The sequence below is a fragment of the Symphalangus syndactylus genome, chromosome 2 (assembly GCF_028878055.3).
Source record: "Symphalangus syndactylus isolate Jambi chromosome 2, NHGRI_mSymSyn1-v2.1_pri, whole genome shotgun sequence".
NCBI classification, from domain to species: domain Eukaryota; kingdom Metazoa; phylum Chordata; class Mammalia; order Primates; family Hylobatidae; genus Symphalangus; species Symphalangus syndactylus.
In genome coordinates this window covers 121,522,800-121,537,128 of record NC_072424.2, presented here as the reverse complement: position 1 = coordinate 121,537,128, position 14,329 = coordinate 121,522,800, and the positions used below count along the sequence as shown (strand labels likewise).

Below are 14,329 nucleotides of genomic sequence, written 5' to 3'. Positions count from 1 at the left end.
TGTACAAACTACTTTGACGAAATTAGGTTGAGGATGTGTGTAAATGTTTGCAAGTCAGGGGCCTCAGTTCCAGCCTTGGATCTGGGGTTGCTGGATGATGATGTGGGTGTGAAGTGCTACATTTAAATTGAACAAACAATGATTTAACAAAGTTGAAGGCTCCTGGAGAGTGGCAGATGAACGCGTTACAGTCACTGCTGTGGGGTGAGGAATGACAGCTACAGCAACTGCTGGACTCATGGTTGCCCTTGAGAACTCTAGCCTGATCCATCTGAAAGGGATCTGTGTTCAGTCTTGCTGTGATCAAAACCCAATTATTTTGTAAGCTAAGAGAGACTCTGGAGAACCTTTTACATGAGGCAACAATGCGCTTTACAATGAATCATCTTCTACTAGCAAAATTTTCTAAAGCTTTCCCAGTATATTGGCAGCTTCCTGTTCTAAAATAACTTCCTCTGCCCTTTCCTTCCTTTCTTTTTTTTTTGTGTGTGTGTATGAAAGAAAATCTAAAAAAAAAAAAATTTTTTTTTTTTTTTTTTGAGATAGGGTCTCGCTCTGTCACTCAGGCTAGAGTGCAGTGGTATGATCATGGCTCACTGCAGCCTCTAACCTCAGCCTCCTGTGTAGCTGAGACCACAGGTGTTTGCCACCACGCCCAGCTAATTTTTGAATTTTTTGTAGAGATGGGGTTTTGCCACATTGCCCAGGCTGGTCTTGAACTCCTGGGCTCAAGCAATTTGCCTGCCTTGGCCTCCCAAAGTGCCGGGATTACAGGCATGAGCCACCATGCCTGACCTTTTCAAATACTGTCACAACTATAGGTACATCTAGATGGTGCCGAATCAAAGAAATACTTACGTCTATTTTGTAATGTAAACCCAATAATTATTTTGGAAAGACAAAGGCTAAAATTCATCCAAAACTCATACCTAAGAATAGCAGCTTTTCACAAGGTTTTGTGTAACCGGAGGAGAAAGAGTATTAGTCTCTTGTTACTGAAAGACAGTGGAGATGCTGAAGGTTCATTCACATATTCACATCTGTATTCTTTCTAATAGTGGCTGATGAGAATTAAACTAAAATACCATTCTAGTCCAAAGAGCTAAGCAGCATTTCTTTAAAAATGGGGCACAATAAAAAAACATGAGACAGTGTTAAGACAAGATCGAGCCTTAACCAAGGCTCCCATAATTGAATGCTCAAGAAAGGGTTTTAATATTGGAATATATTGCATTTTATTATCATTTCTATTATTTTGTTTCTTATCCTAATGAGTGTGAAGTATAGAATTCTCTTTTAACCACAGTCCCCATAAATCCTCATATATAATTAGCATATGATGACTTCAGTTACAATAGGTAATCAATAAAGCTTTACTTTTAAAGTTCACCTTTGATCCTACCTCAGCCACAAAATCCTCTCCTGTCACTGTGGCCCAAGTTGACCTCTTCTACCTCTGAACTTAGCTGGGCGTGGTGGCAAACACCTGTGGTCTCAGCTACACAGGAGGCTGAGGTTAGAGGCTGCAGTGAGCCGTGATCATACCACTGCACTCTAGCCTGAGTGACAGGGCGAGACCCTATCTCAAAAAAAAAAAAAAAAAAATTTTTTTTTTTTTTAGATTTTCTTTCATACACACACACACACACACACACAAAGTGGCTTATTGTGTGAGCCACTTACTCAACATTTATCAGAAGCTATTTTGTATTTTTGCCTTTCTGTTTATACATCTTTTCTCCTCAACTAAGCTGAGTATCATGTATATTAATAGTAATGGCCCTCTTAACTCAGCCAGTCTTAACCAGGCAAGTAAATCACAAAAGTCAGTTAGGTTTGAGAATGATACAAGTTGATACACACCTATAACATCTAATGTTAACTTAAAATATATGAATATACATTAACTTCCCAGTCTTCTGGCGTATGGCTGAAGTCTATTCTTTAAATACATCTTTGTAACTTCAGCCCCCAGTATAATACCATGAAGTACGGAGACTAAGTCCAATAGTGTCATCCATAGTGAAAGTCAAACTGCTCTGTGACACGTCACCTTAATTCTCTTATATACCATAAACTCTACACATGTTTTATCCTCTCCCTTAATAGCATGTCACTGAGGGATATCTTTCCTTTCTGCCTAAGGCTTAAAATTCTAAAGGTATACCGGAAAGAATCCAGCTTCTGGGTTTGGGAAGGAGGAGATGGTTCACCAGATTGGTTGGCAACGACAACACCCACTAGGGAGAAAATGAACACACTGCAAACAGACTTTCTCCTGGCTCCTTAGAGAATAGGGTCCACTCCTCTTGACTCTTCAAACGCTACCAACTATGTGTGAACATTTGTCATTCTGGTAATTCTTAAGTCGTGTGTGTGTGTGTGTGTGTGTGCGTGCGTGCACGTGTACATGCACACACACGCAGGGACATATAAGTATGCAAATAGTATGATTTTTTGACTGAATTATAAACTCCTTTTGTCGGAAATTTAAAATTCCATCGAACACAATGCTGTAAACACTATGTCTGTTCAACGAATGGGACTGACCGTCTAATAGTTATTGACACACACATCAGTAGAAAACAGACCTTTAGTTGCAGCTGGGAGGTAATGAATTAAGTCAAGTTGTATATTTTACACTTACCATGTGATCTGAAGACATGATATAAACCGATGGCGTATAGGAGTATTATCACTTCAAGAGAAGGTTAAGAAAGGGCTGCCTAGTCATTCTGGCTTGATAAGGACACTAGCCTTCCCAGCAATGCGGTCTGGAAAACAAGCTGTTTCCCATACTTCCAGGCTTGGCTCCTTTGAGCACTGGAAGATTTGAGCTCAACGATACTTAGAACAAGCCTGGGGCTGCACGTGGTCTTCACCCTGCCTAGAATGCAATTCTTACCCAATTCCTCTGCTTCACTTGATTACCTCCTTCTTGTTTCCTTCATGTCTTAGTTTGTAAACATCTTCCTCTGAGAACCAATGTGGGTCCTCACTGTGAGCTCCCTTGGGTTGCTGTGCTCAGGCCTTCTATGGTACTTCGCATCTTGCATTACAATTGCCCATTTGCATTCTGGTCTCCTCACAGGTCATGCTCTTAAGGCAAAGGCCATTTTTCATTTACTACTCTTTTCCTGGCCCCTAGTAGAGTCTCACCCATGGTAGACCTTCATTATTTGTGGAACAAATAAGTGTTCACCACTTGTTATTTCATTGAAGATTTTTTAATAATAACTTAATAAAACTAGTGTCAAGCAAGATTTCTTATAAGAATTCTTATAAAATCTTATTATTATTTAAAATTATTATTATTTTCTTTTTTTGAGACTGGCTGTCACCCAGGCTGGAGTGCAATGGTGCCTGACCTCAGCTCACTACAACCTCCACCTCCCAGGTTCAAGCAATTCTCCCTGCCTCAGCTTCCCAGTAGCTGGGATTACAGGCACCCATCACTACGCCCAGCTATTTTTGTATTTTTAGTAGAGATGGGGCTTCGCCATGTTGGCCAGGCTGGTATTGAACTCCCGACCTTAGGTGATCTGCCCGCCTCGGCCTCTCAAAGTGCTGAGATTACAGGGGTGAGCCATAAGATTTCTTATATTTAATACCAAGCTTTGTTTAATAGGGAGCAAGTCAGTTTTTCTGCTCTTATATATATAAAGGCACTTACTGAGAAAGAATAATGGGAGACCAAGAGCCCCAAAGACCTTCAGGAAGAAGTCTCTAGTATTAGGCAGAGGAGACTCAAGACCACTGTACCAACTACAGAATCAGGTGCCTTCAGGAGCCCCAGAAATGCCCACGGGGCCTGGGTGGAATCTACTCACAGAGCAAGTGTGAAGGACACCACGTGCCATTTGTTTTGCTTTCTTTGACGGTGATGTTTCAAATATTAAAGTATTGAGATATTGTCTTATGAAGAGATCTAATACACATCTAGGGCTCTAAAGGCAGATGATATGGTTTGGCAAATCTAACCAAATAGATGACAGAAGGCTCTTGAATAAGTTGGCTTCATGCAGGAGGAAAGGGAGCACTGTATCCCAAAATAAAGGGTGAATTAAGATCATGGGATGGTGGGGTTTGCATGGTAGTGAGCGCACACAAGCAGTGAGACCAGAAGAGGAGCAGAGGCAAAAGTGAAGCTTGAGTTGGTCTTCAGAATGAAAAATGTGTTTTTCTAGAGAAATAAATTGTTACCTTTGTCATAAGGCATTTTCTAATTAATACAATACACTGTAATATTAGTTATGCGTGAGATTCTTTTCAGTCTCACGAAGTGGCTTCTATACCTAGTGCTTCTCCTTGTGGCTCTGGTGTGTGCACTTTCCACACAGGAGAGAGCCGCACTGCCTCATTAGTGGTGTGTCAGCATCCAGCACTCCCAGCTCCTTCGTCATGTACCTACTAGCCAAGCAGGAGGCTCTCTTGGACCTTATCAGACAAGGAAGAATTGAAGGTACTAATTCTAAGTAAAGAAAAACATCTCTCAACTATTCATGGACCCATAAGGTCTGCTATCTTCTTTCAAGAACATCAAGGTCTGTTGGTTAATTCATATAAAACTGTCAGGAGCTTTTTATTATGCTGATAAGGGAAACACTTCCTTTGATGTCTGGCCAGTCCAGTGACGAATACCCTGCACAGACCAGGCACCAGAGATGGCACTGTTACGTAATGCAGGATGCGATTCTTGGATGTGAGAAGGCTGCCAGGGACAAACCACAGATGGATTTGAAATTCAACAGTCTGGCGAGACAGGACAGAAAGACTTAAACAAAAAACATCACTACTTGCGTTAATACTTTCAACTGAATCCCACTAAAATTTATTTAAGTCTACTTTCTTTTTATGTTCCAGGAATATTATCATTGAAAGTATTAGTTAATTTCATAATTCGTGTACATAAGCTTAACCAGACTCCTTCAACGGAACAAGGCTAGATAAAGCCCTTGAAATAAAGCAAAATAATACATTTCCAACAGATTATTTACACAGGCCTCTAAAACTTTTAAAGGCTAATATATATGCAAATAATGAACGGTTATGAATTTCCAGAGAGGATGATTTTAAGTTACAATGGTGTGTTTAATAGGGCCATCAAATACTCTTTTTTCCCTTTCTCTCTCAAGGATCTGGGTCAAGAACGGAGGAAGAGAATTCACTTTCATCAGTTTCTAAGAGTTCAAAATGCCCACAGAACACACATTAGGTTTGACAAAATTTTACCATTCAACTTAGAGACAGACATTATAAAACAGGAAATAGTATATTTCCTAAAGATTCCTTTCTATGCTGCATGGAGGCATCTAGAATCTCCCCACAAAACCTTTCCTTATAGAAGTTTCATTTCATGTTTGGAGGTTCCTACGCATCACAGCAGTGGTATCGAGATGTCATCAATCCAGAACCAGGAATTTGTGAATGTTCTGGGAGTCCCTGACAGACATGAATTTTGCAGGTATCTCAGTCTACTGTAGCATATTCACTCTAGGAACCAAGGTCTCTAAAGAAGCCTTCTGGGAATAGCATAATCGCCTCTGGCACATTTTGAAGTTTCCAATTGCACAGAGGCTGTGGGAATCAGCCAGCAGAGCAACCACAGTCCGTGGCATCTCTGGGAGCTATTCCTGGGTCTCTCTCAGTAACATCTGGAACCTATGATACTGGATATGTGGATGCCACCAGCCAAGTTCCCACTGCTGGAGACAGTGCTGGGCTGAACAAGCCATGTGGATTTTGATATTCCTCCATGCTGAACTGCTCACGGGGCCAATTGTAACCAGCAGAGAAAGATGTTCAGATTTCTCACTTTCATTATGATCCTGAGACAAAGCTCCTAAGAAAGGATAATCTTCCCAGACATCTCTAATGATTAAAGAGGCCACCCCTTCTGATTATTACTTTTAATTAACATTTTTAATAATCGAAAAAACAAATACTGTGCTTATAAAATGGATGCATCTACCTGAGAAAATCATCTGATTTCACTCTACCAGTTATCATTTCTTTCTTTTTTCTATTTGTAAACCTCTCCTCTGCAGACTGCTGGTTTTAGAATCACTAGTTGGAGCCTAAGTGCTGGTTCTAGACATTGAGCTATATACTAAAGTAAATAATACGGGTTTGTCTTTATTTTACCTTTCTTATCTTCTGCCTTTTCCTCCAGAGGTGGTGTTTTTTCAGATACAGAGCCATTACCTTCTTCAGACTTTACTACATTTTCCTCTCGGGTAGATTCCTCTCCGATGGGTATCATGTGCCCATTTGAATTTTCAAAGTTAACTGTTACATCTCCATCTAAAATGGGAAAGAAACACCTAGATGTCTAACTTGCTGGCTTTCTTAAAAACAAGTTTTCCAGTTACTAGGATCGTAGAATTTGGATTCATGTTTCAGTCCCTGGGAACCAAATACACCCTGCACTGTTTCACCAGTATATTCAAAACAAAAGAGCTAGAAAATCCTCCGTCTTGGGGAAAAGCTGCTATGGAGGGAATATCTATGCGCCATTTCAAGACAACAGGAATGATCATCCTAATTATCCAATATCCCAGGGAAGCAGAGTCCCTCGTTCAGGTGCTTAGGTTTGTCTGAAGTCAATGCTTATGTGTTTCCTTGCCATTCAGAAACAGAATGGCAAAAGGAATAATCTGGAAAAAGAAATAAACATTTTACAAGCACCAAAAACACAAGGTGGATGCAAATACACAAATAACATGAAATGTAATTACACATACAAACAATAAGTGGGAGAATATGAAAATTTCCAAGTACTACTGGTTCCAGAATATATTAAGTATATGATGTGCTAACTTCACACAGTAATATAACTGCTACTCTATATTCAGGGAAAAGATGATAGCAAGGCTATTTTTATTTTTATTTATTTATTTATGGAAAGATTAAAGAATACTCAGGTAATTATTATATATAACTAGCCAAAAAGTCCCTAAGTTGTCCTAAAAATAATTTGAAAATGTTCGAGAAAAAAAAAACACATAAAAAAGTAATCACAAAGGAATTTTAAAAAACCATAATGGATACAATGTTGAAGAGATATCTAAAAATCATAAATGACTAAGTTTAACTCCTGTATTTCCATAATTCCTGGGGGTTTCTAAAGTGAAAGAGACTTTGCAGAAATGTTTAATTCAGTGATTCTTGAAAAGATTAACCCTACTTTATATCTGGAAAATTTTAAGAGGCTTTGCTACCATTGTAAAAGAAAAATTAATGAATGGAAGGTTTGAGCAAACTCAAAAATCTGCTTGATTAGAGCTCTTTCTATTTTTTACCACTCTTATCTTGGCAATCATTATAAAACAGAAACCATTTCCCAAATTGTCATTAAATATGATTGAATTGCTTTGGCTTAACAATAAAATCCATTTGCCTTCTGAACAAACAGGTATGACATTTTAATAAATCAACTACATATCATGAAATTATGTCATTTTTAGAATGAAAAAGCAATCGTTGCTTAGTCCTATAACTCCCAATAACTTATAACTAAGTCCTGTGTAAAACTAAAATAAACAATAATTGAAGGCAATGCCATCACAAGTAAATCTCAACTATTTTAATAAAATTAAAGTAAGAGTTTTTTAAAGACTATACGTCAAACCAAAGAGAACCCAAATGATTCTTAATTCCTATTATTAAATCCCAAGAAATTAGCTATAAAAAGGAGGAGAACACAATATATCCAGATAAAATAAAAATGAAGAATGGAAAATTCCAAACAAAATAGAAAACCACTTGCTTATGTATAAAAATCTTCAGTTTTTAGGTAACTCAAATATAAATTTATCTTTGTTTTCTTTGACTTTAGTTGATAATAAAAGTATATTGAAGTCATGTCAATGACAATTTAATTCTATTTTAAGCATTATTATATTAAAATTCTTTAGTTAAATAACTGATTTATTAAATTTAGAAAAACCTAGAGAGAAATTTTAATAGTTGTGACACAGGAAGAAATTGGATTATCCTATGATAGAGAGAAATAGTCAACAATGTGGAAAATACTTACTTTGAGGCATGAAATAAAGCTAGTTAGTATGAAAATAATTGTAGAAAAAAGAGACACATTTGTGATAAATATGGAATTTAAGAACAAAACAGAAGGGAAGTTATTAATTAATTGGTGTGTATATTGAAAAGGTTTTCTAGTATTGAGGGTTAAGGAAGTTGTTTTAGAATTAAAATAAGTTAAATCCTTGATATAGTGTGTGTGTGTGTAAGTAAAATACAAGCAGAGCAAAGGAAGGCAAGAAGGTGCTGAGCTGGATGGCAGGTGACAATAAGCGGCCCAAGTCAACATGTCTCACGAGAGCAAAGGAAAGGGAAAACTCAAAACGTAGTTGTCAGCGTAAAGTAAAATGAGAGATAAAGCACAAACAGAAACAAGTGGTTACATAAGGAACACAAGGGTGTTTGAAGGGGGTTACCTCCTTCTAGTAAACAGGTGTATTGGGGATATATTATAGTTAAAGGGAGACAGATAGAAAGAGAAAATCATGTATGACCAAAAGGCAAGTGATAAAAGTCCACAGTGGGAGAAAAGGAAAGGATGGCACACAGGCAAAACCACCTCCACACCCTCATGTCAAAAGCTAAGGGAAAAGATGGAGGGAAAAAGCAGAGGTAAACAGCAAACTTGGACTAGATCATAGACTTCCCAGGAGAGAAGACGAATCACTGAACTTTCAGGTTGAAGGTATGTCTGGATTTAAAAAAAAAGAGAACCTAAAAGGAAAAATAATAATAGCTGGGAGAGTATGGGATATGATGGGATGGGGTCAAACTCAGGGTAGCTAGAGGGATTTTTAAAGTCTATCTATCTGGCTCACTGAATAAAGGACTTGATGGACAGGCACTGTCAAGAGCAGAGGCAAGGTCAAGAAGATCAAGGCAAAGAATGAATCTTCACTGGCAGCAGAAAGGAGGTTGTTACCAAGAACAGCAGCTTCTAGTCTCTCAGACTGAAATTCTCCAGATAATTGCTTTTGGGAAAATCACAGAAAACTATTTTCTCCAGCCCTCAGCTGAAAAGGGGAAGGACTCCATTTACCACTGACATCCTCAGGAACCTTCAACCATTAGATAATTTCTACGGTTCTAGATAGGGACCACGGAAAAGCTGGAAAGTAAAATCTAGTATTTTATGACTTCTCAAACATGAAGCCTATTATTATATTATGCTTAGGTTAAAAAACTATTTTGTTCTTTTATGTTTTAAAACTTTTAGTTTCCACTGGAAAAGTTAAATATAAAGATCAGAGAGTCAGATTTCTAAGAAGTATATGTTGGCCCAAGAAATTATAATCTATGAGGCAAATAGTTTCACAGATTAGGCAGAATAAAAATCATTTCTTTAAATTGACTATTGCTACTTGGTTTTTAGACAGAGCAAATTCTTTTTCTACCTACAAATTTTAATTAGGAAAAAAAGAAGGGCTTTTAATCTTCACCTTTAAACGCATTAACAGTTTCAATCATAAAATTTTCCATTTTGTATTTTCTTTAAAATATTTCTAAATAAATGATGTCTAATAAATGCATTGGCCCATCTCATAAAGCTGATGGCCCAGTGTTAAACTTTCAATGGGTATATTATTTCTCTATTGCCTTCAGAGACATTGGACGGGATTAATTTTGATATTGCAAGTCTACCTTTAAGTTTAAAAAGTTAGAAATGTGCATTTTTAACTCTTAAAAGTCTCAAACAGGAAATAAATAGTTTCAAAATAATAGAAAAACAGGGAAAACATAAAATTCATTCATAAAGTAGAGTAAGAAAAGTTTGACAGGTCAGAAATTGAAGTAAAATACTTAAAATTGCGAGGGCTTAAGAAAATGCTACTATTCAATCCAGAGTTCCCTACTTTCTTTGAATCAGGAGAAAAACAGGAAAGCATTTCTCAGCTCCACTCTGGAATTATTCAGATGCTGGAAAAAGCATGTCATTTTGATTTACAAATAGTGAATGCCAAAAAATATTAAGTCCTTTGCAAGGAACATATATCAGGAAAACAGCTGTACTATTATTTCAATTTCAATTTCAATTCTAAATTAATAGCATTTTATTTGTTCCCATAAAAGTACAATAATAATACTTTATTATTACAGTAAATGTGAGGGGAAGGGAGGCATGAGATAAATCAACAGTATTGCAACAAAATGTCCTTTAATTTTAAATTTAATCGTGGAAGTGATGAAAATCATTAGGTATTATTTATTTGGAGAAATAACCAATGTTAGTGTCTTCTTTTGAGGGTCAGTACCAGTTTCTATCTGATCCTTGTCTTTTCTGAACAAACTTCCTCCTTGGGAGGATAGAGAAACAAAGAGAAGATCAGAGATAGGGGAAAAAATTAGAAATAATCATTGCTAGGGAAAGATTCAGAGAAATGAAAAGAGAACAATATTGCAAAATTACTTGAGAGAACGCAAAAAGCAGGTTAGTTTAGTTTGCCTATTCATGCTTTATTGATTGTACATTTCAGTGTTATTATAGAGTGCAAAGGACAAGAGGTATGTGTGCCTTCTCTCTTCTCTTTTATTGGTAGTCTTAAGAAACAAAATAGCATGAACCAAGCTAAAACTTTGCATTTACTCAAACACATGAGTTTCATGTGAATAGAAAGACTGACGCTCAAGAATAGAGAAGAGAAGGAGCCATAAGCATTTGTATCTCATCTATATTGGCCTCAGATGTACCTTTGCAGAGTTTTAGGTTTAGAATGACATATGGTGACGGATTCACCAGGAAAGTCACTAGAATTCTATAATACTTCAGATTGTCTGCAGCTCACAAACGCATTACCAATGGAAGCAAGGCTCTTGGAATGCAGTAATCACCGCTTTACCTTACAAAGACCATGATCACTTTAAATTTCAAAAGAAAACAAAAGAAAGACCAAAGAATGAAGGACCAAAATATTGAAAATGTATGATTAATTTCCTCACCTTGATCAGGCAATTCCTTAAGCACTCCCCTTCTTATCAGCTCCTCTCTACTTTGTCGTGTGGATATCTTCCTTTCTAATACTTTTAAAAAGAACAAGCACAAGTAAGAATCAAGTCATTCCTTAAGATAATTATGAAAAACATTCCAAGTAGAATTGAGCACATTTATTCCCCTCACATGAGGACTCAAACTTGTTTTCTTAGTTGCTTAACAAAACACATGATCCGAGTTGAATTAACACAGTGATGACAAGAGCAAATGGCTGCAGCCCATGATCTGAAGTCCAGCCGCCATCCCTGGTCTTTCAAATGGCCACCTTTGGCCTGGCATCCAGGCATATTATTACATACCAACTAGAGAGCATAAAGGCTGCTTCTCACGCTGAAGCTAGAAATGTTGCATTCTAAAACATATAATTCTATGGATATGCAGTGTATGAAGAAGATATGTATGTTTACATTAAAGAAAAAAACACATAAACATCAGTAAATATTCTGGGTAACCCATTTGCATTCCAGGAAAATGAACTATTTTCTAGTGTTTTATCTCTCACTCCATCTATTACAAAAGCCCAACACATCATATTTCTATAACTCTTTCCCCTGCATTCTCACTAATTCTAGAGAGTTCTCATATATTAGCTGACAATCCCCAGGTCTTAGGAGGATGGAGAAGGCAGTTAAGAATAATCAGCTTTCAGCCAGGAACAGTGGCTCATGCCTGTAATCCTAGCATTTTGGGGAGGGGCCGAGGTGGGTGGATCACCTGAGGTCAGGAGTTCGAGACCAGCCTGGCCAACATGGCAAAACCCCATCTCCGAAAAATACAAAAATTAGCTGGGCGTGGTGGTGGGCACCTGTAAACCCAGCTATTCGGGAGGCTGAGGCAGGAAAATCGCCTGAATCCAGGAGGCAGAAATTGCAGTGAGCCAAGATCGTGCCATTGCACTCCAGCCTGGGCAACAAGAGCGAAACTCCATCTCAGAAAATAATAATAATAATTAATAATAATCAGTTTTCACAGACATGTAAAGCCATGGGGATCTTAACATTGATTCTTCCTTCTTCTGGAAGAAATGTAAATTCCTGGTAGAACTTTGGAATGGGGCTTGGGAGCTCCGGAGCGGGATCTCAGTAGTGTTCCCCTTGAGTGTGTATAGTATTCAATCCTGTGCTCTATATGTCCATGCAACTGCAAAGTCCATTCCTCACTTTCAGGGGCCAAGAAAGTGCATAAAATTAACATGTGGTCATGTCATCTATTAATCCTGAGTCAACATTTCCCAAAGCATGTTGTTCTGCAGAACTCTATTTCCTCCAGACCCTCTGTTCAAAAATGTACTTTGATACAGCAGCGAAGGGCCAGATAAGGAGTCTAGGGCACTTTGAAGAGCAGGAAAGCTACACTGGTAGAGAACAGGCAGCTGCAGTAGCACGAGATTTCTGACGCTCCCCGATTCCTACCCGTGGGCTCATTATCTGCAAATCCTGGAACTGCTCTAGACAACATCGTTTCAACTAAACTAAAGCAATTACCCCAAACCAGGTCCTGACACATCCAAAGGGAGCATGTGATAACACTAAGAAGACATTTGCGATAACACTAAGAACATGTTTGCTCAGGGGCTCCAGGGCCTCAAGCAAGGACACTGATAGGAGACAGGGTGGGAGGATGCGCCCTGGGCAGCCAGCTTTGTAGTAAGTGCATGAAAGTCTTCCGTAATTGTTTGCTAATTGCATGTACCACAGAATAGCAACACTTAGTCTCTTGAAGAACCTGGATTTTTTTTCCTTTCTGATAATAGAAATTGTGTATTCTTTTTAAATCCTGGTTGCTAGAAAGATCAGAGTAAAACTGGATATTTGACACAGATTTCAAGACAATTCGTGGATGGAATCTCTGTTTCCTCCTTCTCTAAAACCTGACTTGACTTATATTTTATGTGCAATATATTAGCTCTTTACTGTAAGTTTTGTCAAACATTTTTTTGGATAGAATAGAAAGAAACAGGAAAGTGAGTGAATGAATGAATAAATGGTCAAAAGAATAACGATGAACAGCTTTGGGTTAAAATGGAGACATACATAGAAGCCTTCCCTCCCTTCCTTTAGATTCCTCACTGATCCCAGTCTTCCCATCCCTTCAAGAAGCAAGTAACAACAGCTCACTTAAAGGTTAGTAATTTCAATGAAAAAAGTTAACCGGGCAAGGAGTCTTTTTTTTTTTTTTTTAACTAGGTGTTCTATTATGTAAAAAGAGTGCTGTTATTTAAATACAGTTTCAATTTGTTCAGCCTCTTGTCAAAAAGGAGAGAACTCTTATCAACGTAAGAAGCCAAAGAACACCCACAATGACAGGTGGGACACTGCTGGGATTTTGCAGGTGCTTTAGAAGGACCTTGACCACTGCAGCCTCCTGCGGATTGTAAAAGCCCATTCATGCTTGACTGGGCTCTGAGGAGTGGCGGGACTCTGTAGACCTCCTCCAACAGTTGTCTTGGCCTCCATTCCTGGGGACAGGCCCAGAGATTCACGGCTGTTCTGCCCTAAACTTAAGGATGAAGGTGGCAACTGCAAGAGCAAGTGCCGCTGGCCTAGGGATCGGGCCACATTCTCACAAACCAAATGCACTGCCAATTCAGCATTCAATCACTGTGGCTGTCTTCCTAACCGGCCCTTTGCTCATAAGAAACAAAACTTTTACTTGTTTGCTGCTTCTTTAAAATTGCCCAAAACACAAAATGGCTGCCAGGAGTCCTGGATTCTAGTCCTTGAATTCCTACAACTTGTTGAGTGACCCTGTGCAGTCACTTTGAGTTCCTGGGCCTCTAATCCATTATCTGTAAAATAAGGGACACAATTCAAGGATCACTGAGGACAATTCATCCAGCTCAAATGCTGTGTGATCCTGTATCATTAATCGAGGCTGTCTGTAATCTCTGCTTCAGGTACCTTTTAAAACGTTCATTCTTGCACTAAAAAATCATCTGATAGCCTGGAACATACCAGGTTTCTTATTCTGCTTTTCCATTATGGATCCCAGAGGATTCTTTAGTTTTAGTTTTGGGTTTTCTTTTGCTTAAATTCTAACTTACTCTCAGCTAAAAATTCCCCCTTTCTTCCTTGTAAACTAAAAATTCCCCCTCTTTCTTCCTTATAAACTCTGGAGCTTTGAAGCAGCAGCCTTGGCTTCCTGCCAAGAATCAAAACCAACAGCTTTGTTCTTTTGCTCTACCTCCTATAGACAGGCTCTGATAGGAAAATGCCGTTGGCTATTTGTTTGGTCTTTGGCTGAGAGCATATTTAACACACAATGTGGATACCTATGTACAGGGCCAATGAGAACAAATTG

The 14,329-nt window shown here is 38.2% G+C and overlaps 1 protein-coding gene across 6 annotated transcripts in view; it reads right to left on the bottom strand.

The window, feature by feature from the left end:
- PHACTR2 (phosphatase and actin regulator 2) overlaps positions 1–14,329 on the bottom strand; it is a 295,326-nt gene that overhangs the window by 72,352 nt on the left and 208,645 nt on the right. For 5 of the 6 annotated variants that reach the window (XM_055266059.2, XM_055266034.2, XM_055266052.2 and 2 more), the window contains exons 3-4: positions 10,978–11,058; positions 6,145–6,303 (exon numbers count right to left, since the gene is read on the bottom strand). In XM_055266059.2, the coding sequence (XP_055122034.2) occupies positions 6,145–6,303; positions 10,978–11,058 (240 nt within the window). The remainder of the gene's footprint in view (positions 1–6,144; positions 6,304–10,977; positions 11,059–14,329) is intronic. The other variant, XM_055266069.2, reaches the window with a different exon arrangement.